This window comes from Squalius cephalus, assembly GCF_949319135.1.
Source record: "Squalius cephalus genome assembly, chromosome: 3".
Lineage (NCBI taxonomy): Eukaryota > Metazoa > Chordata > Actinopteri > Cypriniformes > Leuciscidae > Squalius > Squalius cephalus.
Genome location: NC_137124.1, coordinates 35,188,987 through 35,215,905, shown reverse-complemented (window position 1 = coordinate 35,215,905; position 26,919 = coordinate 35,188,987). Strand labels below are relative to the sequence as shown.

Sequence of the window (26,919 nt, the reverse complement as noted above, 5' to 3'; positions counted from 1 at the left end):
TCATATTTTAGGTCACATATTAAGACTTATAATCAGAGCACAAGAAAAAAAAAACTAAATAAATGGGAAACAAGAGCAAACATTAGATTACGAGGCAGATATGAGGCTGGGAGGTGTAATTCATTCAGTGTCAGAGCTGGAATGTGTAAAAGGGGAGACATGTGTTTAGTATTTTAAACAGAGGAAATTACCTCATAGGGAAGTTCCTCTCTGAGGTCCATTGAGGAATTTCGTATATATATTTATGACTAGCCATCAGTTTTATTCCTGCAAAAATTATCAAATCAGCATGTCTAATATAAATGTCAAATAAACAAATAATCTTGCTCATATGAGAAGTGCTGGGTATAACAAGCTAACTCTGACAGGTTTCATATAGAGAAACAGAAAGAGAGTGTGTGTGTGTGTGTGTGTGTGTGTGTGTGTGTGTGTGTGTGTGTGTGTGTGTGTGTGTGTGTGAGTGAGAGAGAGAGAGAGAGAGAGAGAGAGAGAGAGAGAGAGAGAGAGAGAGAGAGAGAGAGAGAGAGAGAAACAGCCTCCTCCTTTCTGTGGTTTAGTGTGTTATGAGTCAGCTGCTCAATTTAACCATCTGCCAAATCACTGAGGACCGATGTCATGAGATGTTCTACGTCAAGGTCGGTGATTGAAAAACTTGCCATTTCCCGAATGGCTTATTTACAACTGTTCTTTTTACTTGAGCCAGTCTAGCAGTGCAGAGCTTCACCTGCCTCTATAGCTTTTCTTAACGGCCATTCATCACTTTTATACCAGTAGTCTGCCCTACAGTCCATGTGTGAGAGGTTTATAAAACACACACTCTTCCCACTCGCCTAGTGTGAAACATTACTGCTGCAGAGCCGGTGGCCAAATCACAGCAGCTCACACAACCAATATGCTCACGTATTCCCAATTCCCATTCCCCAGCTGAACATACAGTACGACTTCCTTTAAATGATTTGCTGAAGGCCAAAAATTCAGAAACGCCTTTGAACATGTTTAAAAGTGTGTAGTGTAGTGAGGATAGCTTACTATCTAGTGAACATGACAGTAAAATACTTTGACTAATCAAATTGGCTTTTACCCTTTTAGCTGATGCTGAAAAGATAAACCTATTTATAGTCATGAAAAGGAAGTAGTGATTTTCTTTTCTTCCCTATTGTGATGTACATGAATGAAACGGCGTCTTATGAGAAAATAAATGTACATGACAACCATGATGCGTTTTGCTTCACTCAATGAGAAATAGCTGTGCTAATGCCAGTATTGAAACAGTCTCTTCTAATTTGTTCATTTCATATGTTACATGTAATAATAATAATAATAATAATACGCGTAATTATCTTTAGCAAACTAACATGTTGCTGCAAGTTATTATTTAACATAGGAACTTAAATCTGTTAAGTTGGCTCAACAAAACATTATTTGTTCAAATGAACTTGTTTTAGTCTTGCTGTACGGATCTAATCTAATTGCGTGGAAAAGTTTTCCTTAATTAAGTTCATTGAACAAACTACTTTTTTGAGTGCAGAATCTGTTATAAGCTACCAACATCAGATCCTGCTTCATCTGGAGTCTTCAGCAGGGTATTCACTAATTGCACAAGTATAATCAAACTCCAAGAAAATCAAGGCTCTCAGCTCGCTCTTCCCCAGCATCGGCAGCTATACGTGCATCATATAGCTCATCTTTATAATTATTTCGGAGGCGTAATTTTTTATGCTTAATTATGAAAATTAGCTCCAAAATAAATGCAAATTATGCACGCATAGGCATCCCGACCTAACTGCCGTGGATTCTGCGCTCGAGCACGATGCCAAAGAGCATTCATTTACATGCAGCTCCCGTCCAGAGAAGGATTTAAATATGGATTTAACTTGGCAGTGGCTCTGCCTTGTGAGCAAATCTTTGTCTTTCCTGTTTTAGCGTCTGCCAACCATGAGAGATTCTTCTTTAACATTGTTTTACTTCTGCATTTCTAGACTAATCGAGACTTTTTCTCTAATTTGCTTTCATGGAATTACTGGGGATTTTAAGAGTGTCTTTGTCCTGTGTGTCAGCTTTAATGAGGGAAAAAAGCATGCATGACGAAAACCGTCAGTAATGCACGCCGGTGTTAATAACAAAAAGACTAGTCGAGTGAGCGGTTTTGCATTGGGGCAAAAAGGCATAGTGGCTATACAGTTGGGAAGGGAGTGCTGGGATTTACACACAGGGATATAAAACCCATCGGAGGCTTAGCGGCCAAAATATTTGAGAAGTTTTGCATGTATAATAAGCAAGTAGAGTATAATATGTATAAGAGAATGCATAACTACACCTTTAAATATAGAAAAAATAAGCGTGTTCATGATTTAAAAAAATTACAAAATAATAATTATTTTTTTAAATCTAAAATAATAATACAACATTATGCTAAGCTACTTTTTTCACAATAATTACTTTTAATGATTTTTTTTCATTATGATATCAGGACAGTTGTATCACCCTGCAATATATTTGATTTTACTGTATATCCCCCAAATATTTTATTTTAAAATGATTTAAAAATGTATATTTTAAAAACATGGTCATAATGCAAGAGATATAGTTAAGTCGTAGTATGTCTGTGAATTGCTTTTTCTGTGCATTTCTGAAATAAATAGATTCAGAGTCATTAACCCATGTGCATAATTATTTTTGCACAGTTATTGGACACCCATGTTAAGATGCCCGTATGTCCTTCATATCAACAGCATCTACATGAAATGTGCTTAACAAGGTTAACGAAATGCAAATCATGAACGCACGTGTAACAGTGAGCTGAACTGATCGCCAATCACATCAAATGCAGCACATACGAACACAACCTTCACTAAGAGGCAAATATTTCTCTTGGCACAGCCTGACTCTCTTCTGGATTTTAATTGTTGAACAGGTGTCCACATCGCTCCACAACAGATGCACAGTGATGGGAGGGGGGGGGGGGGGGGAGGTAGAAACAAAGGCAATGTACCAATTGTTCCAGAAGCAAGTGGCTCACTTATGTGCTCTGGCAACGAGATGGCCGGAAAAAAAAGAAACGCATTCATTACTTCAATTGACCGTTGCCTACCACTGCTGCGAAAACAAGCGCCCCAGACGTGACATCACAAAGCCCGTGGTCTGAGTCGTTTGGTGGAATTTGCTTCATGCCAGATTTCCAGGGAAACCAAACATTCCCCTCACAGGCCCAGACGGCCACTGCATCGGGGTTCAGCGGTGAAGCTGTGATGGTGGTGAGGAAGCGCACAGCGGATAAATGTTGTGAGCGCAGCCGCAGGCTGCTTGAGAGGAACATCTTCCCTCACTGGCCTCATCAGGAGGGGCAATGAAATCCCAGGACTGAGTCATGCTCTGGAGAGAGAGATGACCGCTCAGCTCTCATTAGTGTGACTGATACCATACAACAGAACGACACTCACTCACCTGAAATAAGATAAGACCAACCGACGGGTGCCACAACTATAGGAGGTGGCTAGAAAAATATTCAGAGGAAAAGAAAACAATTATAAAACCTCAAAGCTTGATAAATCTCCAAAACCTTGATATGCAAAATTGCATGGGTGTAGATTTGGCTATGAACGGACAGGATATATATCCACCATCTGATTTGTATTGTGGAAATTTAGCTAGATAAGAATTGGATCAGAGGTCTGGTTACACCAGGGGTCTCTTCAGAAACTAATACAGTGCAGAATCAACTTTATGCTGCTTTAAATGTAAACATTTGGGAGTAAAACAAAAGGAAGAACAGGAAATTTACTTATAACTATAGTCAAACTATAACCACCCTATTATACTGTACCTAATAAAGAGAGGAGACTTGGAAAAAACTGAGAAATTCATTAACTGTAATATTTTAACGTTTAATAAATGAACTGTAATTTATTAACATGTCCACATTATGATTATTGCTGAGAAACTCACACAAACTGTGGGAAAATGGCCTGGGTTCCTGTGGGACAGATTCACAAGGGTAAGAATTAAACTAGCTAACTGATGATAATAGAATACAGGGGGTTTCAATTTTTTAGATGCCACAAACCCTCAAAAGACATCTTCATATTTTCATATATAAAGAACATATATATATTTCATATATATATATATATTTTAATATTTTTTTTGCTATTTTTTTTAAATACATTTATCTATGGACCCCTAACAATCCCCTGGAGTCCCTTGTACACTTTCAACAAACATTTTCAGAAGTAATTCAGGCAATTTGAATAATTCATAATTTGAAAAATTCATAATTCCAGTTCCTGATAGCATGTGAAGGAAGCATTAGATGCCACACAACAAATAAGTGTTTACTTGCCCTGCTACACTAAAATATTATGAATATATAATAAATAATGAATTTACTATTATTTCAAATTATTAATATTATTATCTTTTTAATTTAACTTGGCATTTAATTTAATTTTCCTCAAATCATCCCACCGGATGGCACCCACAGGCCGTGTGTTTGACACCCCTGCATAACAGAAACAACTGGTGAAGAAAACTCGCAGAATCAGGTATTTGTGTGTGTGTCTATTCTAGGGCTGCCCTAATATTCGACTTGTTAGTTGACAAAAAGAGGCTTGGTTGACTAAATTTGAATCAGTCAGCTAGTCTGAGAAATCACACAGTGACGGATCGCTAACACGAACATTTCGAGAGGGTAAAGAATGACCAGAAAAAGGTGACGTGCGACCTCAAACATGACTTGTCATTTAAAACATGTTCAACTTAACTTCCACGTCGTCGGAGTGCATCTTCTCAAGGGCCAGTGTTACGGCTTCATTGTAAGCAAGACACTTCTCCCCAACAACATCTTGTTCTTTCTCATAATATGAGAAGACAGAGATTGAAAAAAAATTGTGACGGTGTGTCACGTATAGCCTAATTGTCCATATTAGGGATGTTATTAATCCCCAAAAATGAATGCTTTTAGACTTGCTGACATATTAGAAGTGCTCTATTTTCATTAGGGCTGTTCCGAATACCATTTTTTGAGCTTCGAAGCTTCGGTAGTAATGAACATCGAATATTCGAAGCTTCGGAGAGAGGGGGCTGAACATATTCTTCTCTTTAATAAAGGCAGTATTCTCTATGTGTCTGTCTGTCCGTTTGCATTATTATTATTTCGAGAACCGTTCATCCAATCGACTTCACAAGGGAGTGCAGTGTCGCATTTGGTGCAAGATAGATGGACACGTGAGATGCCACACATTCAGAATTTAAACTTTTAGTAAACTACAGAACAGTGCGAGCGGAAAGCAGCGCGCCTCACGCGGGCAGGGCTTATATTCTCCGAAAACGGACACTGCACTAGTGATATAAAACGCACACAGTCTGTTAACTTAAGCAATACTTTTAAGGTAGTCTAATATTTTTCTGACTAACAAATTACTGATACAGTAAAGGGTAGATTTAAATTAAAAAAAAACGAAATTGAAATAAAGAACAACGAAATTGAAATAAAGAAAAAACGAAATTTAAATAAAGAAAAACGAAATTTAAATAAAGAAAAAATGAAATTTAAATAAAGAAAAACGAAATTTAAATAAAGAAAAACGAAATTAAGTTAAATTAAAAACGAGATTAATTTAGATTGATAATAATGGGTAAAAAGGCTAATACATTTTGTTTCTATTATTCTATTTTCCACAATGTCAAAGCAACGCAGCTTAACCCAAAACACAAGCTCAGACATGCACTTCGGTCCATACAAACTCCGCTGTTCTGCGCTCTAGCCAGAGAACACTCCTGGCGTCAGTTCTATTTCTAGCATGCACGCGTTTTCCGCGTGGCTCGAGCCGCGCCTGAGACGCATGTTTCACGCAGGCAGTGTGCAAACTCCAACCTGTTAACATGGGAGCCGAAATAAAAACGGACACGCCACGCAGCCAGTGAGTCGAATAATATTCGAATGTCAAATTTTCAAATCGAATACCAACCCACCGAACGATTATTCGAATATTCGGGTCCAGCCCTAATTTTCATACATCTACTTAATATCATATATATAGGCTATATACATCTCAAACAAGCCCAAACACAACATAAAACAAGTGCGTAAATAACGGAGTGATATGATATGCTGATTGGCTAAAGCTATAGGACTTCCGGGATCCGAACGCGTCATTGTTATGGCGCAGTGTTTCCCAACGTCATTTGGAAGATCAACCAATTGAAATTGGATCTCGGGTATGGTGGGTGAGGATAGTGGATAGGGACAATCAGACACGGTTTTACAGCTGGAGAGTGCTTGGATTGGTTTGATCGCTTAGATTGACAGGTCTTGATTTACAATGTGCCACTTAATAGGAACGCTTAGCTAAAACAGCCCTGGAAGATCATCACTCATCAATCAGGACATTATTACTTGTTTATGTATTTTTATTGTGGCGTTTACACAAGTAGTTCTTCTGTTCAGTAAAATCCCTTGTTTGGAGGGTTTTTAGACGCTTGGTTAATTAAGTTTTGAAATAAATGGCTAGCCTACCTAATCCATTGCATGGCTTAAAGACATTAACACGTTTAGAATACACAACTATGGTGTGCTCCCTTCATTTTTCCTCGTGTGTCTGCTGCACATGAATGAAGTTTGTGCAGTTTCTTCTTCATCCAATATGGTGCTTGATGGGAAAGGAACCTAACCCCAAACCTTTCCCTAAACCCACCCATAACTTATTAAACTTAACTTTACAAAAAAGTTCATGCAATGTTTGCTGGTGTCGCTGCGGCAAGCTTTACGTGTGTGCTGGAGTACTTAATTTATATTTTAAATGCTCGTTATTATGGTTTAGTATTTCTCCCCCAATTAATCGACTAATGGCTTACAGTCGACTAGCGAAATCTTTAGTCGTGGGCAGCCTTAGTGCATTCCCATGTGTGTATATCATTTTAAAATGCCCCCACCAGTGTTAAAACCAAACCAACACTGTTGCATTTGGGGATATGCTGCTGTTTGACAACATAAGAGAAATGTTGGTTGCGTAAAAGGCAGTATGAAGCACAGTGGTAGTGACAAGAGAGTCTGTCATGGCTGGAAAAGCGTCTTCATTAGACCGGCCTCCTCGCTTCCAACAGCAGAGAGTCATATCACGCTGTCTGTCACACATGGAGGACACTGAAGAATCACACCAAAGTGTATACATGTCTCTGTACACAACAACATGTCACTAAATATCTCACACACACACACACTTCTGACACATTCAGTTTAATGATTAAGAGGAGATAGAGAGATCAACACGAGAATGGGTCACGCCAGCTTGAAATTAAAATTTAAAACATTGTGAAAGTGCCAGGGATCGTTTTCCTACATGCAAACAAGGAGCTGTTTTGAGATTTTCAACAATCTGGTTATGTGCATCAAAGAGAGACGATTTGACTCTCAAAATAGCCCAACCCCTGATTGGAAGGGGAGTGTCAGTGAGGTAGATGCCCTGCCCCTGCCTATATATTATCTACATCTCATATAATATGTCCATTGTCCACTTTAGAATAGTGCTAATTTTAACACACAAGTGAAGTATGTGTGTGTTTTAAAGTTTTTATTATTATGATTATATATATAAAAAAATGATTACACTAATGTTCAAAAGTTTGGGGTCAGTAAGATTTTTCCTAAAGAATTTAATTGTTTTTATTCAGAAAGGACACATTAAATAAATCAAACATGATCTTCAAACAAAGCCCAAAGGATTTTACATTGTTAGAATTATACAATAAATGCTGTTCTTTTGAACTTTATATTAATCCAAGGATCCTGCTAAAAAAGTATAACGGTATTAAAATATATTAAAAAATATATATATTTTTAATTAGTGATAATACTCCTGTCCTGTGTGATAAATCACAGTTCAGTTCAGATGTTGAATCAGTAACTGCTCTGCTGGATTCAGTGAGGTTTTTTTTGAGTGAGGGATTTGTTAGACTTTCTCAAACTTGGGAGTCTTTCCGATTCATTAAAAAGAACCAGAATTTTGCGGTGAACTATCCCCTGAGTAAAAGACTAAACCTGATGTCTTACAATTTACTGTTTTGTCCTTTGAACACTAATACACTTTAAAATCTCGGCTGGATGAAAGCAGCAAGGGGACTCGTATGAAGCAAATTACACCCCAGTTACTCATTTGCTCCAAAATGCCAATTACCGATTTGGACTGACTCATTTGTGGCCTACATTAGTTTGCATATTCCTAGTCACATACACCGAGTGCCGACAACCAGCACTTATTCTGGCATGCCCTTCAGCTCAGATAGCACATGTTATATGAGATCTAGAGAAAGGCTACGGAAAATCATCATCAGCCAGATATTTAAAGGAGCGCTTGATCCCTTTTTGTCTAAAGAATCCCAGATATTAAAAGAGCCTGTGAGCACTCCTATAGGTGTGAATGAACGAATATATACAGTATATAACTCCCACTGTTCTGTGTTAGCCACTCTATCTGTCGCTGCTTGGCTACCTCATTTACCCAGCATGCCCGCTGAGCACACTTCACTCCACCCCGCAAATTCCTATCAATAAAGAGTGCTACAGCTCATAATGCAGTGCCTTTGAAAAAAGGCAGGGGTTTAAATGTTCCTTTACCTATCTCTCCCTTCCCCCTCCGTTCCATCCAGCAGAGGGGCCGTTAAGGGGTCCGGGCAGCACGGTTGTGCTGGATTTGTCTGGCCATGCCCAGTTCAGATGCATTAATCTAAACTCTCATTCTCTGCAATTTCCACACTTCCTTCCTGCGCTGCGCTGCGCCCCGCACCATATGTTCCCAATCGCAAACGGAGGAAAGGTGCTTCTTCCTCCAACCTTGAGCCTCCTCCGAGGAACTAAGGCACACAAGCCAAATAGATGAGAAATTTATCTTCCTCATAAAAAAGGGCCAGACTGCTGTGGGGCTTGCGGAGTAAATCCAAGAGATTTCCCTTCCTCTAACACATAATTAAATTGAGTTGTGTTAGAGCACACATTAAACGGCATATCTCTCCCACTTCCCTCTCCTTGCGTTTCATAGGACAATGTGTGGCATTAACTTAACTGAACTGTCTTCTCAAAGGAGCCTGATAACAAATCAAAACCATGATGCTTCACCTCAGGGCTAGGCGGTAAGACGTTATAGAAATCTGTCGATCAGTTGAGAATTTTGCATTTGTGGTCAACAGATTTGTTTTTTGTTTTTTATGGCCAATGCCGATACCGATTACTAGAGAACTTGGTAGCCAATGGCCAATGCGTATAATAATAAAATTGAATGGTGGCAAATAATTGCTTAAATTAAGTAAACTTGGATTTTACACAACATTTACACATTTGACTAAAATATTTGACAACGGAACCCCAATTGAACCCCAAGAGAACTGAATTGGAGTCAACATATATGTGACCCTGGATCACAAAACCTCTTTGTGACCTCTTAAATCGCACGGGTATATATGTGGCAATAGCCAACAAAACATTGTATGGGTCAAAATTATCGATTTTTCTTTTATGCCAAAAATCATTAGGATATTAAGTAAAGATCATGTTCCAAGAAGATATTTAGTAAATTTCCCACCTTAAATATATAAAAAAATGATTTTTGTGAGTGGATGCAGCACAATCGCCAATAGAAATGGACAACTTTAAAGGAGATTTTCTCAATGTTTCAATTTTTCTGCACCCTCAGATTCCAGATTTTCAAATAGTTGTATCTCGGCCAAATATTGTCCTATCCTAACAAACCATACATCAATGGAAAGATTATGTATTCAGCTTACAGATGATGTATAAATCTCAATTTTAATAAAATTACCCATAAGACTGGTTTTGTGGTCCAGGGTCACATATGTGTATCAGTTATTTTAAGGTTTTGGTTTTGTTTCAAGTGTTATTTAATCCGGTTGTGTAACATACAAAACATGTTTGATAACATACAAAACATTTTTAACTCTTTCCCCGCCACTGACGGAATTTTCAGGATTTTCATGTTTTCACTGTTATACGGTAAGGGGCACCATTACACATTTTCTGAAAGACAACAGCTTTTCCTGAGCAAAACACAGGCTGGAAGAAGCAGAAACAAGTGATAGCATATGCAAGCAGATGTATATGTAAAATAACGCGATCATCAACATTAAACATCATATAAATCAAAACTGCAAAAATGTTACCGAATGAAACGTCGACCCATGACGAGGTATAGGACTGTTGATGGACTCGATCTACTTCATCTATGTTTTGATCATCATTCTGAATCTGATCTGGAAGGCGGGGAAAGAGTGATATCTGATATCTGAAGAGTGACTGGCGGGGAAAGAGCTAAAATGAAAAGTCCAGCAAAACAACTACACTTCCTTTCAAAAGACGAGGGACGGTAACATTATTAATATTTTTAAAAGATGTGTTTTATGCTCACAAAGGCTGTATTCATTTGACTAAAAATCAACTAAAAACATTACTACAATTTAAAATAACAGTTTTTCTACAGTCTGTAATATATTTTAAAATGGAATTTATTCTTGTGATGGCAAAGCTGAATTTTCAGCATCATTACTCCAGTCTTCAGTGTCACATGATCCTTCAGAAATCATTTTGATATGCTGATTTGCTGCTCAAGAAACATTAAACTTTAATCTGTGTTGAAAACAGTTTTGCTGATTTATAATATTTTTCTGGAAAGCATGATACAATTTTTCAGCATTCTTTGATGAATTGAAAGTTTAAAAAAGCAGTATTTATTTGAATTAGTTTTTTTTTAATGATTTATAAAAAAAATTACTCATTCCATGATATGCCTACCCCAAGCACATAAAAAGGGAATGAGAAAGACAGAGGGCCGTATGTAAAGCGCTATTTTATCAGACGAGATGTGTCTATGATTACTGCTGATTCTCAAGCATGCGCTGGATGCGTCCAACACGCTGTGCACAAAAGGATTACGCTGTCACACCCCCGGGTGCTTGCAATCAAGGCGGTGTTTATTGCATCAGGAAGATTTATTTTTATTGAGCTGCTCATTAGCAGGGTTTAATCAGAGCCCTATCTTATGACTGTTCTAACACTGATATCGCATCGCTCATCAGCCGGGCCCGAGAAAAAGCAAACAAACTCGATCCTTCCCGCTCGGCAACTTTCAGCCTCTTCTCTATCACATACAAGGACGGCACCATGAATATGAATGAATCATATGCAACGGCATGTGAATATTACCGGCAAACACACTCCACAAATGCAGCAGATGCAGGCATGTGCTTCGCGCGCCACAAGGCCATTACTGAGGGAATATAAACATAGGCTTATTGGAAAACGTGCCTCTACCTACATTTTTTGCAAAACTCCAAAAACGTATACATAAAATTCACTGCAGTTTCCAGTGGAAAAGACCGTTAGTGACAGTAAAACGTCTAAAACTTTAATTCCTTTTCACACAAATCATGATTACGGGGCCAGATTATCAATTAATAAAGACTTATTTTCTTGCACAATACTATGTTATGGCATCAAAACACTTTTACCATAGTGCATGATTTGTAATTCATTTTGATGTTTGCATGACCAATATGGCTACTCAGATGTAATAGCCTAAACTTGCTTAGTAGCTCACCAGGTACAGCATTGCACGTGTGATACAGAGCACTCGGGTACTAGTCCAGCGAAACACAATGAAAGAGCTCACCGATATCACTTTTCCACTGAAGTGGTTCGCGTTCCTGTGCCGAACCCGGCTCTCGGCCGCGTGTTTCCATTGACTTGAGGAAGGAGCGATGATGTAACACTACTATGTTCCACCTGACCAAGTGTCGAGGTGTCCATGAGCAAGACACCTAACCCCAGCTGCTCCCGACGAGCTGGATGGCGCCTTGCATGGCTGACACCGCCGTCGGTGTATGAATGAGTGAGTGAATGGGTGAATGTGAGGCTATATGTAAAGTGCTTTGGTGGCCATAGGTCTGTGAAAGCGCTATATAAATGCAGTCCATTTATGTATTGTTTACCTGACTATAACCAGTCCAAAAACAAACAATGTGCGTCCCGGTGTATGCACAGGCAGAGCGGTTTGTTACAGTATCGGTAGTGATTCTAGCGTACCGACAGCTCACAAAAGCCCGAACTGGAACTGTGTCAGTGGAAAAGGAGTAAGACTTGCTTCAGCAATGCATTTTCATGTCAAGTTTGCTTTTGTTAACACTATCGGTTAGGTTTAGTGTAGGTGGTACGTTATCAAATGCAATAGAGCATTAACCTTTTAGCGCCACTCACCGGACATTTCGTTTCCGAAGGGTCGCTATAGGCCTACGTACAACAGTCAACACAATAAAACGTTGCCAAATTCACGTTCATCTGCTTCAGACGGACATGTCACGAAACGTACAAGACGTGCACAAATTTCCCCACAGGCACATTGACACATTTCCCAATGAGCTTGGAGTTGGGGGAATATGCTTCGTAATGGCAATAATTAAAGTGAATCAGTAAAATCCTCATTCTCGCACCATGGATCAGGATTAGCCGTCACAGAAGGGCACTCAGACGTCATTCTCACCTGGGGTCTGCTGGAGGAGCACAGGGTTCTGCTAGGGCTGGCAGGACAGGGGAGCTCACGCACAGCAGCCAAGCCTAACAGACAGCACGGCCAAACCAGAAGAGCGGCCTCATACCTCTTCTGTCTTCCACAAGAAAACCACCATCCCTGGTCATCCTTCTTAATGGCAGGACAGAGTCAAGGGTGTTCCGACATAAAGAAAAACACTTATCCTCCCATGAAGAGGAGTAAAAGGAAACGACAGCGCGATATTAATGATGTAATAAACTGATTGATAGCCAATAGGAGCTTATGACCGCTGCCCTCAGAGATCCCATCTGTCACTGGGAGAACCGAGCCAAAATGACACGGGCTACATAACACATGCTAGCTTTCTATCGATTAACTCTCTCTGGCCCTGGGCGGGGGGAAAACACACTGACACTTAATCGCAAGGTAAAGAGAAGCGTCTCAACACTGCCAAGAGCGACTCGGCCTACTATCACAATCTTTCCCCGACAACCACGAACACATGGAGCATTTATCATCATTATGACTGGAAGCCGTGGCTTTTAAAGCCGAATCAAGTGTCGGTTTCGAAGTACAGCCCGAAATAAGGCTAAAGCAGAAATCCACAAACAGACTAACATTATTATAGTTCATTCGATTTGACACTAGGACTTGTAAATGTGACAATTTTCATACATTAAAGGAGAACAATGTCATCACAGTAATTACCATGGTAGCAAACAAGCACAAGGCTCCACAATGCAAATCGGAGAGCTTTGCAGAAGCTTTAGCCGGAGTACATCATCTTTAATTTATTACTCCAAATCCTTCAAAAGACAAATTAAAAACGAGGAACAAATCAGTGGTACACACTAATCCTCAAGTCTTTTTCAAGAGAAGAGATTGAACTTCAATTTGATTGGTATTTTGCACAGTAGGATAGAGAGGAGGAAAAAATCATTTCAGACTCCAGTCCTAAAAATACCAGGCCACGTTAAGTGCAAATGTGCTCACGACTCAATCTATACATAGAGGGAGGCTGAGCTGGTTACTACAGAGGATTAGGACCCACACTACAATGTTCTTGCCATCAGCGTTTTGTGTATCTAAAATGGAAATCCTGATAGAAGCATCAGGGCACGGGTCACGTACAGCCCAGTACTCGTTCGCTGACTCTGCCCGTCACACGCAGCGAGTTTGGAGTGTATATTGGTGACCCCATCAACAGCGCTATGTTCTTTACATGACGAACTAGTTGTTTATTGGCCGAGTGCGAGTCAGCGTGAAGGAGCATCTTATTTTGGCCCACTTCACCACCTGCGCAGCAGGGCTGAACCCGGCCGAACCGCTCGAACCTGGCTCTTATCGCTCAAAGTGGTGAAAGTTTTTCAGTGAACATGCGAGGGATGGAGAAGGGATGTTTAATGAACAGAGGAGATAGATAGATAGCAGCCTTGAACACAACAGAAACCTTCTGCACTCTGAACGACAGGAATACAGAAGGCATACCTGACATGTTTGAGAGATTGATCAAATCTATTTATACAGAAGTATCTGAGTAATGGTGCGGACAGTCATAAATAAATATCATTTTAAAGGGATAGTTCACACAAAAACAAAAATTATTTACTCACCCTCATGCCGTTGCAAACCTGTATGACTGTCTGTCTTCTGCAGAACAGAAAAGATCATTTGAAGAATGTTGGCAACCGAACAGTTTAGGTGACCACTGACGACCATTTGTAGGAAGGAAAAAAAAAACATTTCTCAAAATATTTTATGTTCATACAGGTTTGGAAGGACATTTCGAATTTAAGGACTATTTCTATATATATATAAACAACATTTAATTAAAAAAAAAAAAGTAATTTTTTTTTAAATAAAAATAATAATAGAATAGATTACTAGAAAGTAATTTTGCATTAACTGCATTAGCATCACAGCTCAACATCTAATTGCTTTGCCACCAGTCTGAAATTAAATGGACAAAAAAGATCTGATACTCTCTCAATTTTAATAAGGATTTTTTATATTCAAAGAGGACACATAACTTCAATCCCTGTGGATCATGCTGAGTGGACCAAATGGGCCAGTTCTTACGGTCCGCGCTGTGCCACCTCCTCGGAGAGCTCAGAAAACCACAGGGACACTGAGAGATCAAAAAGGTCATTATGCACCCACTCATGCCAAATATCTGCTCTCTTATTCCCAGTTGAAGTCTGCTCACTCTCAGAAACAGTCCTGCTGGTGCGCACCGGGGCCAGGCGGAGTGCGAACGGCTGCAGGCTGTTGGGGCATCACAGCAAGATGACCCTCAGAACAGGTTTGTGGGGTTAAAAGAACAAAAACTTGGCAATTTAGAGGATACACTCTAAAAATTCAGTGGCTTTTTAAATACTATACTACCTTAAAATCTCTGAATTTGACTTGGAATGAATATGCTTGAATTGGTCAGAGCAAAATAAATGGCAAAAAATTCAACAGTTAACTCTTCCAAAAATCAATCTTTTTTTTTTACATTTATTTCTTAGATGATTTGAGTTACCTCAACTTGTTGGTAGGGCTGGGCGGTATGACGATATATATCGCTACTAAGGCATAAAATGTCTGTCGTTAGAGATTTTGCTATAGCGTGTATGTAAATATATATTCATTTAAGTTTGGTAAAGTAAACTTAAAGTAACAGCAACCTAATATACCTACCTACTGCTCTATATCATTAATGTGAACCAAACAAAAGAAAAAATAACTTACTGCTCTTGACTGAATACATTTTTATTAGCTTTAATAAGAATTAATTTCTATTTAATTCATACAGTGAGTGAAGACTATGCAATATTTAATTTTTTACATTTGATTATTACATTTCTGTACTAATTCAAATTACATGTTAAATATGAATCTCATTGAAACTCATTTTTTGTTACATTGTATTTGTCTTTTGTTTGTAATATGCTTTTTAATAACAGGAATTAGATAAATTAACTATTGTGATGTATATCATTGCTGTGAAATACAATTTCTCATATTGTGAAATAAGAATTTGAGAATTGAGCACATCATAATTTAAGTTCTTAGACTGTACTAGACACACATAATTGAATGAGTGACAAACAATGAAAAGAAAAAAGATAATGAGATTACCAATGATTCATTATCATGGACAAGCATCATGATTCTGAAATAACTGCTGTTTTGATTAGTACTGATGGGCATGTTGGGAGACATTATGAATGCACCTGCAAAATGTTTCTGGTGCCTCCGTGAGTCCTGAGCGAATACTTTAAAATTGAATTCTGAGGTACGGTTTAAGCTCGCAGCACCCTAATCTTGTTTCCACATACAGTAGGACTTGGGTCAGATATGTAATGAAATTGGAATGTGATGGAAAGTTGATCTCTCATAAAGAAAGGATGATGTGGCTCCGCCCACAGCCCTTCAGCTCCGACAGGGATTAATAACTCCAGGGATTTCCCCCTCCAACTCTCAATATCAAAACCCCCTTTCACAGTTACTCATCTCTGCCCAAATAAAACAGCGGTTCAGAATTTCACAACCTGGCCTCTTGCTGACTATAACAGTTGTTGAAGTGCCAGCCTTTTAATTTGCTATTGCCATAAATAGGCTATTATGAGTTTTCCGCATCTGTCGAAGATGATGAAAGAAGACGGGAAGGGTACGGTTAAAGATGTCTTCCGCTAAGACTCTCAGCATCAGCTCAACTGCTGCTAGAACACTGACATTAGTGCGAGTTCGGCCTGAGGCTAAATCACTGGTGGATGCAGCCACGACTGTCAACATGCATTTACTAACACACAAAAAGGAAAAACACAAATAATGAAAAAATGTTTGTCTACAATACATAATCGTAATTAAAAATGCAATAACTTGCTCTTCCTTGGAAATGACTTTCCTTTTCCACTTTGAGGACAATAGCCAAACATGTTTCAACGGCTCCCCTCCAACCACCCGTCTGCTGCTAGCTGTGACCATCAAAACATTGCCTGAATTATTACAAAAAATTTGAGGCAACAGGAAACAAACTTTGCGCAAATATTTAATGTACTACTAGTGTTGTCAAAAAAAAAACGGTACTTCACCAAGTTGGTACTAAAATGTAAAAAAATGAAATATACCAGCATTTTATCGGTACCAGTATACAGCAAAACAATCCAGTACCCACTATGGCTGCTAAAAAACACGCCCTGTGAAAAGCATTAATGGATTAGCATTAACATTTTTATTTACAACTTGATGAGCAGATGAATGCAATCAGAGTGTTCAAGTTATTCAAAACTTGCTCAACACCACTCAAAATGCCAGAGATTTTGTTCAGCGTGAGCTTATCGACTGAGCGCTTATGAATCTTTTCATTAGAACCGGCAACAAAGTATAAACACAATGTAAATAAGAGATTGAATGTGCAATGTAGAAAGATGCACTGATTTTAATGGGAGTTTTCACAAGAGTGCAGAACTCGATTACTGAGCTCACGCTGAACTGAGGTGATTTACAGCTTCAGTGATTATGAAGGAAGTGCTATTGACTAGCTTTCAGTATGCAGCTCATTCACAATTTGAATAAAAGTTTTATTTTTCATGCTGCTAAGTACACACACTACAAAGTTTCCGGAGTATCAACAGTATTTAAAAGCAGGTTTTAATCCAAAACCACAATGATTGACATCCCTAGTGGAAAAAAAACCTATACCAAAATGTATTTAAAATACATTTATTTCATACTAAGTATAGTACGAATCTATTAACATAATTACCTACATATCGCTTACTGATATAAATATAATTAAACTTTATTTGGAGTACTTCTTTTCTGCACAATGCACATTTCTTAATATTGAGCCTAAAATGTGTTTAATATCACTATTAGTAAGGATAGTACGATCGCTGTATAATATCGGTCTTTAAATGCAAGATATACCTAAAGTATACTTGCAATAGTTACACTTTAACACATTTAAATATACTTAAATAAACATTTAGTTGGACCTCAGCACTATTTCTGGATAACTAAAGTGCATTATGTACAAAATTGGTTGTATCAATTTAGCACTTTAAGTATCCCAATTTAGTATACCAAAAGTCCAATTGCAGGCTATTTATTATAAAATACATACATGTAAATGTATTTGTAGTATACTTAGCATAAAATAAATGTATTTCGGTATATATATTTTTCCACTATGGATGGTCTGTTCCACTAACAGACAGGGGGAGGGGGTAAAATGATACACATTTAATAGTGTAAATGCAGATTATTAGACCTGCCACTTGTTCTTTGTTCTTAATTGTATTACTACCTTTTCACTTGACCTTTTTACGGCAACATTTACTCAATTAAAAAATGTTGAAGGCTGCATGCTGTTTTAATGTATACTTTACTTGTAATTACTTCTAGCAATTCGTTGGCCCCGAACTCCCCAAAATAAATGGAAAAACTGCAAAAATACGCAAACAGAATTGGCAAATCAAATGGCCTAAGTGACTTTAGCTGGTTTTCCAGGCATCTAAGGTTAGTCGAAAACCACAGAGAATCTTTAACAGAACTTACGATTGCTTCCGGATAAACATGAAAGCATGAAGGGACTTACAAATGTTAATAAAAAATCGTATTCTTTTCTCGTCACAAAGCAGAAAAGAAACCCGATTTCTTGGAAACCCGAGATCCTGTGTATTGTTTTCCCGTTGTCATTATTTTGTTTCACTTACAATGACACACCTGAGACATCCAGCAAACTGCTCCAGAACAGATGTGAAAGTTTACAGCATCTCTTCCTTGTTTCAAACACAGCTGTCCTCCACAAGACACTTATTTATTTATCACAGCCAGAATAAACTCAGCTTTTTCAAATATATTGAAAGAATAACCATAATCTAAATATGCCCTAGTTTAATTTCCATTCTTTGAACTCACATCAAAGTTGTTGTTTTCCCCCCCTCTAAAATCCAAATCAATCACCAAAAACACCAACAAATCCGCTGTTGGGGGGAGATTTGCTGAAACGCTGGAAAAGATGCGCATGCCGTGCCAAGTAACCTGCCTTCAAAAGGGCCTTGATCGCTATGGCAACAGCATGATCTTCCATAACCAAGCCATGAGGTGACCTGAGGTACATAAAAGAGATGTCCAAAAACCCTCCCAGAATTCTCCCTGCCAGAGGAAGCTGACGGCATCACATGCGCAACGTGGCCCAATGGTTCACAGAGCAAGCAGCAGGTTAGCTAAAAATAAACAGCCCCCTGTCACAGAGAAGGGGTCCTTTACTTAAACACACTATGGTTTTTCAAAGAGCACAACAGTAAGTTGTTTTTGCATAATAATAACATATTTTCCCACAGTTGATATAATGTCAGATTTCCTACACGTCAGAAAAAAGTTGAAACCGTTTCCGTTAAATCCAGCAAGCTTGGTGTTAAAACTAAATGTTTCCGAAAGTGCAAGGGTGGATTAAAATGAATAATAATAATAATAAAAAAAAAGAGATATGAATATAGAAACATCAAAAACAGAAGCTAGCTGAGGGAGTCTCAGGAGACAATGCTTTCCGGAGTTCAGAAACATAACAGGTTTGTTTCTTAACCAGAAACTACTGAAAGCCCGTTTGGTGGTTATAGATGTGAAACGTATTTGTAATAATAATCCATTCTGAAACAAACGCATGCTTAAACGGGAGAGACTCCCGTCATTGTTTTAAACAAAACTCACAAATCCGCGGAGAAGCCTTTGATGATAAGCTGTGCTCAAGTGAGGTTTTGTCACCTTTAATATCCTCATTATACAGCAGGGCAGTTTTATTTTTCTTGCCTGAAATTATCTTAATATTTGAGGCTCTTTCGGAGTTCAGAGACTTTTTACGGAGAGGATATAAAACTGTGAATGCTAATCATACAGATTCTCTCATTAATTATTAATCAGCAGATAAAGCCTTTTACTAATCCACAGACAATAAGGGGAGTGATGTCTGAGGTCTGCTCTCGGCTCACTCTCTGAGGATGACTTCAGGTACAAGTTCAAAAGCTCAAAGCCAAGCCAAACTCCAGACAGCACGCAGCGGGAAGAAAAACTATCTGGGAATCTAAAATAGAAATAAATAAATGCATCCAGAATTTTTCTCTCATTTTTTATTAACAACTTGTTTTAAAGAAGAATTCTGATTGTTATAATGTGAAATATTAGTGCAATTTAAAATAAGTTTTAATATATTTTAAAATGTAATTTATTCTGTGATTAATCCAGTCTTCAGTGTCGCATGATCCTTCAGAAATGATTCTAATATGCTGATTTGCTGCTCAAGAAACATTTCTTATGACCAACGATGTTGAAAACAAATGTGCAGTTGTTTGTCTTTTTTTCGGGAACCATAATAGCTTTTTTCAGGATTCTTTGATGAATAGAAAGTTCAAAAGAACAGCATTTATTTGAGGTACAAATATTTTGTAGCATTATAAACGTCTTTACTGTTCATTTTAATCAATTTAATGTGTCCTCGCTGAATAAAAGTATAATTTTTTTTTTTTATTGTACTGACCGCAAACTTTTGAATGGTAGTATATATATATTTGCAACCATTTAATACAATTTATGAACTGATTTGACCTGCAATTAGTTGATGTTTTGCCTCCCACATGAAGAGGCGCTGGGTGAGGTCTAACAGAGGAAGAGTTGTGTTTGCAGAAATATCCTCTGATGGCACTATTCCACTATTGTTTTAAATGCTTCTTGGTGGGTCTGTTTCAACAGCTATTTTTCTGGAAAAAGCAAAGGACATTTATCTTTGCACAATGCAGCATGCCTGTATTACACAGCGGCTACGACATGAGAAATAACAGTGTTGGAGACAACAAAAGAGAATTTTGTTATCAGACAGGTGATACATGCCTCTCCGAGCTGTGGATGAAACAGAGGGCATATCACAGCATTCCCACACAAGGGCTGCTCTTTACAAAGGTCTGACAGATTAGCGAGAAACATGACCGAACCCTTACTGCACATTTACACTATCAAAATCTCTTATGCCAATTACTGATATGGACATTTCAAAGGAATAGTCAATACGGGTTCAACACAAGTTGAGCTTAACTGACTGATTTCCATACAAATTATTAAACGTTTTGTTTAGCTTTTTTAAGAGGTTACAGCAAGGCAGTTACAATGAAAACTGGATATAACTTTACACAATAAGAGTTTTTCCATTCCAATGCGCTACTTTTCCATTGATTTTCTACGTAAACACGCGCTAGACGGACACGTATAACCGTTAGCTCGCGTCTTGCATCTTTTGCAGCGTCTCGCGCATGACACGCCACGCGGCGCTCAAGTTCAAATTAGTTAAACTTTTCAACTTTTAAAAAACGCGGCGTCTCGCGTTCATATTTAAAGCAAAAATGCGTTCTGTGTGAACGGCCCTTAGTAAGTGATTTTTTCACACTAATGTTATAGTGTTCATGTTTTGTTGCTATAACTATAGAAACAGTAAGTATTTTTACGCTTACAAATTGGCCCAATTCCCTTCCATTGTAAGTGCCTGCTGCAAGCCTGATCTCATGAAAATGCGTCTCTATTGCACGCATTGTGTTTATCGTGCAATTTATACGCGAAAATGAGTTTTTACGTGCATATGATACGCAGTTTTCGCGTGCATTTGATACGCACTTTATTGCGTGTTATACACACGAGTCACGACTAATCCTACCCATAATATGCACGTACCCTACCACTACTAAACCTACCCATGCGTATCATATGCACGTAAAAACTCATTTTGGCGTATAAATTGCACGATAAACACAATGCGTGCTATAGAGACGCCGGTGAGTTAAAATAATTTTCGTGTTAATCAACATTGTGCCACAAATGCTGTTCTGAACTGGGAATATTCTTTTTTCTAATGAACTCTACTCTTACTAGCCTGCCTATCCACCTTATTTTTCAATGTGGAAGTAAGCTGTTTTCTGTGAATGTGCGTGACTTTTGATTCATTAGCCACTATAGAGAAATAGCAAGAAAAGTAACAAAACAGTAAAAATGCTTGTGCTACAGACCAGTGTGTTTATAATCAAGACAATACATTAAAATAATATGGTAAGAAATAGCAGTTTGCAATATTAAGCAGCATAAGAAGCTGTTTTGTACAGCTAAAAATAACTGGAAGCAGATGACACACTGGAAGCCAGAAACATTCAATTAACAAATGCTTTTACGTGAAAAATAAGGTGTATATTTCACATGATATAGCCTAGTTCACCTGATAATCAGAAATGCCAAGTTATATTGAATTATCTAGCATATAGATGAATACAGCAAAATGGCTTCTCTCTACTATCTTGATGCTTCACAAACACAGATCTCTGACAGTGCTTGAAATAACGCCCCACAGCGTTTCCAAACCGTCTCTGAAACACTGCTGTTTTGAGTAAGTTGTGTCAGGAGCAACAAACAAACAAGAGATGTTTTTATCCCTTAAAAAACATCACAGCACATCAGAGCCAAAGACTGATTACAAGATCACATGTACGTAAACTTTTCATTTATTAAAAGGTTTACAAAAGCATCTTGCAGTCTCGGCTGTGCTGCTATTCAGTAATCCACTAAAAGTGTGTCCTCGATAGCAGCGGAGTGTAACAAGGGCTCTGCTTTGTTGCTTTACATAAAACAGGCATTGAGATTGAATAATGCTTGATTGTTTCCTCCTTCTACGGCACATTAGACAATAGATGATCTTTACAGCAACGTTTAGTCACCTATGACAGGATATATATATATATATAAACAGATATCACATACATGCATCTGAACCTATAGAAAAGCTAGTGATCTGTCTGCTTAACTGCTTAATAATATATATATATATATATATATATATATATATATATATATATATATATATATATATGTAAGTATGTATAAGTTAGCTGCTCTATAAAGGCTTAAAACAACTGAGCACTTAGTTAGGTAATGTGTGTAGGAGGCTGAATAAGATATCACACTCATAAGAAACTAAGAAAAAAAAAAAAAAACACATTTTGGTCAGCTTCAATTTTAGACAGAACTGCGTTTCAACTTTCATTCACAAGACGGTCAGAATTTAATGTGGAGTCCAAGGAGACAAAAACAAAAATCTATGCAATTTAAAAAAAGCAAAAAACTGAACTACCAGCCATGACAAGTTAACAACAGTGGTGCCTTTCATTTCAGTGTAATTATAACAGTGGATGTATCTGATTTCAAAGACCATTACTGAACCCTTCTCTTACCTGCTTCTTATTAATCAAGACAAATCAAAATCAAAAACACCTTGGGATGAAATTCATCCCTATAATCAACAGCAACAAGACTTTACTGAGATTCAAGAGGAGGTGACTGGACAGTGTGAGAGGAAGACAATCTTTCATTAAAGGATTTCCACGGGAAGTCCTACCTGATGTGCTGAACTGGCTGCTCCCAAGAGTGGTCGGCCTGTTTTTCCCACTGTTTACAGGTGGAGAAAACATCTATGGGAAGACACATAAAAATGAAGTGTTTCATGTTTTAATGAATAAAGAATTTTATAGAATATTAAATATAAATATTTTATTGATCCCAAAGTAGCAATGTAATTCATGTGCAAATAACCAGGAGAACGTATATATATATATATATATATATATATATATGTGTGTGTGTGTGTGTGTATGTATGTATGTATGTATGTATATATATATATATATATATGTATGTATAGTGGTCGACCGATATATCCCAAAGCCGATATATCGGCTGTGCATTTGTAGCCTGCATAAACGCGTTATTACTGCGAGTGACGGTCGGTCCGTGCGAAGTGAGTGAATGCGAACAGAAGATCAGCTTCACAGGAGACGCGATTGAAAAACGTCCTTAATTTTAAAATATGCTGTGCTATATCCAGTTGCCCACTGTGTCATATTCATATTGTTTTCACTGTGTGCTGTATGTAAAAATAGCGTTACCTTGTCTTTATTTGAAAAAAATATATGATTACCATTGCGCACGAAATTACCAGATGACTGAAATTGCCCTGTTAGTGTTTACTTCCTTTTTATTCACATATTCATAAATTTTTAAACAATTACTTTATTTATGAAAAATACTGTAATAGATTGCAGATTCAAGAAGTTGCCATCTAAAGTACAAGCATGTTTATTTTAAGGATTTGTTCTCTAATTTATTTCTAATTTATTAAATATTGATTAAAATAAATATAAAGTATATATATATATATATATATATATATATATATGCAAAAACTTGTAAAAAGTTGATTTTTACTTAATTTGGTGAAAAATAGCTATATAAAAAAAGTAATACTTGATATCTAATCATGCATATCTTAGAAGTGAGTGACTGAACGAATGGCAAAAGTTAGAAGTAAAATCATTGCTGAGTGTCTTACCGCGCTAAAATCCAGCAGATCACTCAGCTCCTTATCCGTCCCGATAGCGGCAATCCGCTGCTGAGGGTTCATCCTTACGATCCTTTACTAAATCTACAAAACACAAACATCATTCCCCTCAATCTGAGAGCCTGATGTGTGCTGAAGCTTCATGCTAGCCAGCACAGCTTATGCAAATGACATCGGTGAACATCCGCAGCTTGACATTTGCTAAACATCCCCACCTCCAGTCTTTAGCATAACTTTGCGCTCTTCCAACACCTCGGTACCAGGGCAATCGAAGGACCTGGTTGTCCTTGAATAAAACCCTATGTGTTATTCAAATAAATAGTAATAAAAAGCTCCTGAAGACAGTCCCAAGCCCTCCTTTCCCCAGCTTCGTATATTGACAGCTTTAGACGAGGTTACGGCATTTCTGCCTGTTAATAATAGCAAGCGCGTGACATGAGGTGACACGGTGAAAAGAGGTTATATTTTAATTTAATAGAGCAGGCCTGATAAGGTTTATAGGATGACCAAACGTGGACATGTTGAGAAAGACGCTGCTCGATGGTGTCACACACACACACACACACACAGAGAGAGACACACACACACATGGACCCGCAGCATCATTTTTCAACTGCATGCGTTTGATTCCTCAATGTAGCTATCAAAAGTCACGAGCTCATAATGAACGCACACGCGCTGTCAAAACATCTGCCGATACACACTTTTGTTGTTGTTGTGTTAAAGGAGAATGGTTACTTTACAAACAACGCTGCTGGCTGCAGTTGTTGTTTGCAAATTGCCAGTTACCTATTCATAATAATGGTGCGACCATGAAAAGATTAAGCGAAAATCGACCATGAGCACTGACAAAACACTCATTTTAACACGGGCAATTAACAGCGCGATGTCAAGCTGAAGTGTTTAAGCGAATGCCGACCCCGTTCCCTTCATATCGGCTCCCGTTTTTTCTGCTATTCCAACTTCTTTCACCCAGTCCAAAACCCCTCGGAAAGTCTGTGCAATATTTTACCTTTTCTGCTGTCAAAATTCCAACTAGGGCGATCGGGTGTGCCGATGACGGCGAAGGTTTCCTTGTTTCGGGTCGGAAAGATAATGAAATCGGTATCTTTTGCGATTAAATTTGGCAAATATCCACTATGTAACTTGCGAGTTTCCCTTAGGCAGACATTTTTGCTTGGCGATAACCGAATCACAACAATGACGTTCGAAATTGTATCCTTCCACCAGAGCCGTAGACTTGAGCGTTCTTCAACGGTGCGGATGAATATCGTGTGTGGCGAATCATACAACCTTGCTAGGGGAGTAAAGGACCACTGGAGCACCTCCTAAAATCAGTTTGGTTTACCACACAACTCCCTTCACATTAATGTCGGCTTTGTTTGGTGTGTGTATTATTAGTATTAGGAGAAATTGAGTATATTTGAAGCATGGAATACATAATTCCAGCTGCATTAAGTCAAGTGTTCTGCAGGAAAAAGTGCAGCATACATGCTGAGGAGACCGTTTGAACTTGTGCTCACTTTTCCAAAACTATGTCGACATATGGACATTGCTATCCCCCCCTTTTTAAACCTTATATAACTAGACCTAACTTTGACCACCACACTTTTTTTCTTCTATTCTTCATCATCTGAATTGGATATGTGCCACAGCAGGCACAAGAACAACACAGTCAGCCACAATACAGTACTGGAACATCAAGAATAGACTATAGAGCAACAACATAAGAAACTTTTAAATAATACTGCAAGTGCAAAATATAGTATATATGTGTTTGTTTGTGTTAAGTAGCCTATGATAAGTTATGATGTGACAAGTAATGGAAAAAGAAAAAGATATGAGAAATTATAAAAAGTATGATTGTTTGCAATAATATTTTTAATATTGTTGTTATTATTAATTTTTGGACTAGTGTGTTTTCTCAAATAGATTCTAAATAACTCTAATATTCTAATTTTCATTTTTAAAAATAAATTAATCTGCATACAATTTTTCCAACCACAATTGACTATTTAATACTGTTGTTTACATGTGAGAAGAAGAGGCATATTCAATCTGAGTAAATATGTCAAATGAAAAAAAAACAGTCTTTCTGAGTTGCCATAAGAGTAGCCTAATTAAACACTATAGAAAATGTGCTGTAAAACAAACAGCAACTTACTGCAAATAAATGGCAGATACCTCAGTATTAACAGTGCATGACTTGAACTACGATAAATTATGATACATGTTTGTATGCTCTAAATTACAATGTGTTTAATATTTATTGCAAAATAATAATGGGATATTCACTGATATGCCTATCCAAAATATTGATATTGAGTAAAACTAGAAAGTATAGGCTACTTCATAAAGAACAGAGAACAGGGGGAAATTGTTTACGCCATTACATACATCCAAACATTAACCAATTTGAATCAAGTTCATTCACAGATATTTAACTTTCAAGAAACTACTAAAAGAATGTCAGACCAATTGCCTATCCAGAACAAAAGGTGCACAGAGTTTGTTACTAAGCCGAAACAGCTTACAGTTGAGCTGTTTTTTTTTTTTTTTTTTTTTTGATAAGCCATCCAAAAAAAAAAAAGAAGAAAAAAAAAAAAAAAACTCAATTTCTTCTTAACTTTCTGAATGAAAGAACGAGATGTAGCCTATCATCTGTTGGTGATGATGACATTCATTGTTTATAAAGGGCATGCGTCCTCCTGGACCATCACAATACTCATAGTGCCACCTGTTGGTCAAACCAAACAGAAGCGAGACAAGACTATTTAAAAACTATAAAACTTGCTATAGTCAAATTGAACTCTTACATAATTATATTATCTTTATGATTCTGTTAAATCACCATTTATTTGCTTCAAACTACTGTGTACGACACTTTTCTGACGTTATTCTAACATTAGTTGTTTTTAATGTAACATCCATTCGTTTCCTTGAAATATTTCGAAACTT

General features: G+C 37.6%; 1 protein-coding gene across 7 annotated transcripts in view; it reads right to left on the bottom strand.

Annotated features, from left to right (window-relative positions):
- tcf12 (transcription factor 12) overlaps positions 1-25,239 on the bottom strand; it is a 116,906-nt gene extending 91,667 nt beyond the window's left edge. For 3 of the 7 annotated variants that reach the window (XM_079867231.1, XM_079867233.1, XM_079867235.1), the window contains exons 1-3: positions 24,974-25,170; positions 23,953-24,045; positions 22,963-23,035 (exon numbers count right to left, since the gene is read on the bottom strand). In XM_079867231.1, coding sequence (XP_079723357.1) covers positions 22,963-23,035; positions 23,953-24,024 — 145 coding nt within the window. In that variant the 5' untranslated portion in view covers positions 24,025-24,045; positions 24,974-25,170. Of the gene's footprint in view, positions 1-22,962; positions 23,036-23,952; positions 24,046-24,973 lie in introns of all 7 variants that reach the window. The other 4 variants (XM_079867230.1, XM_079867232.1, XM_079867234.1 and 1 more) reach the window with 2 other exon arrangements.
- Between the last annotated feature and the right edge of the window lie 1,680 nt (positions 25,240-26,919).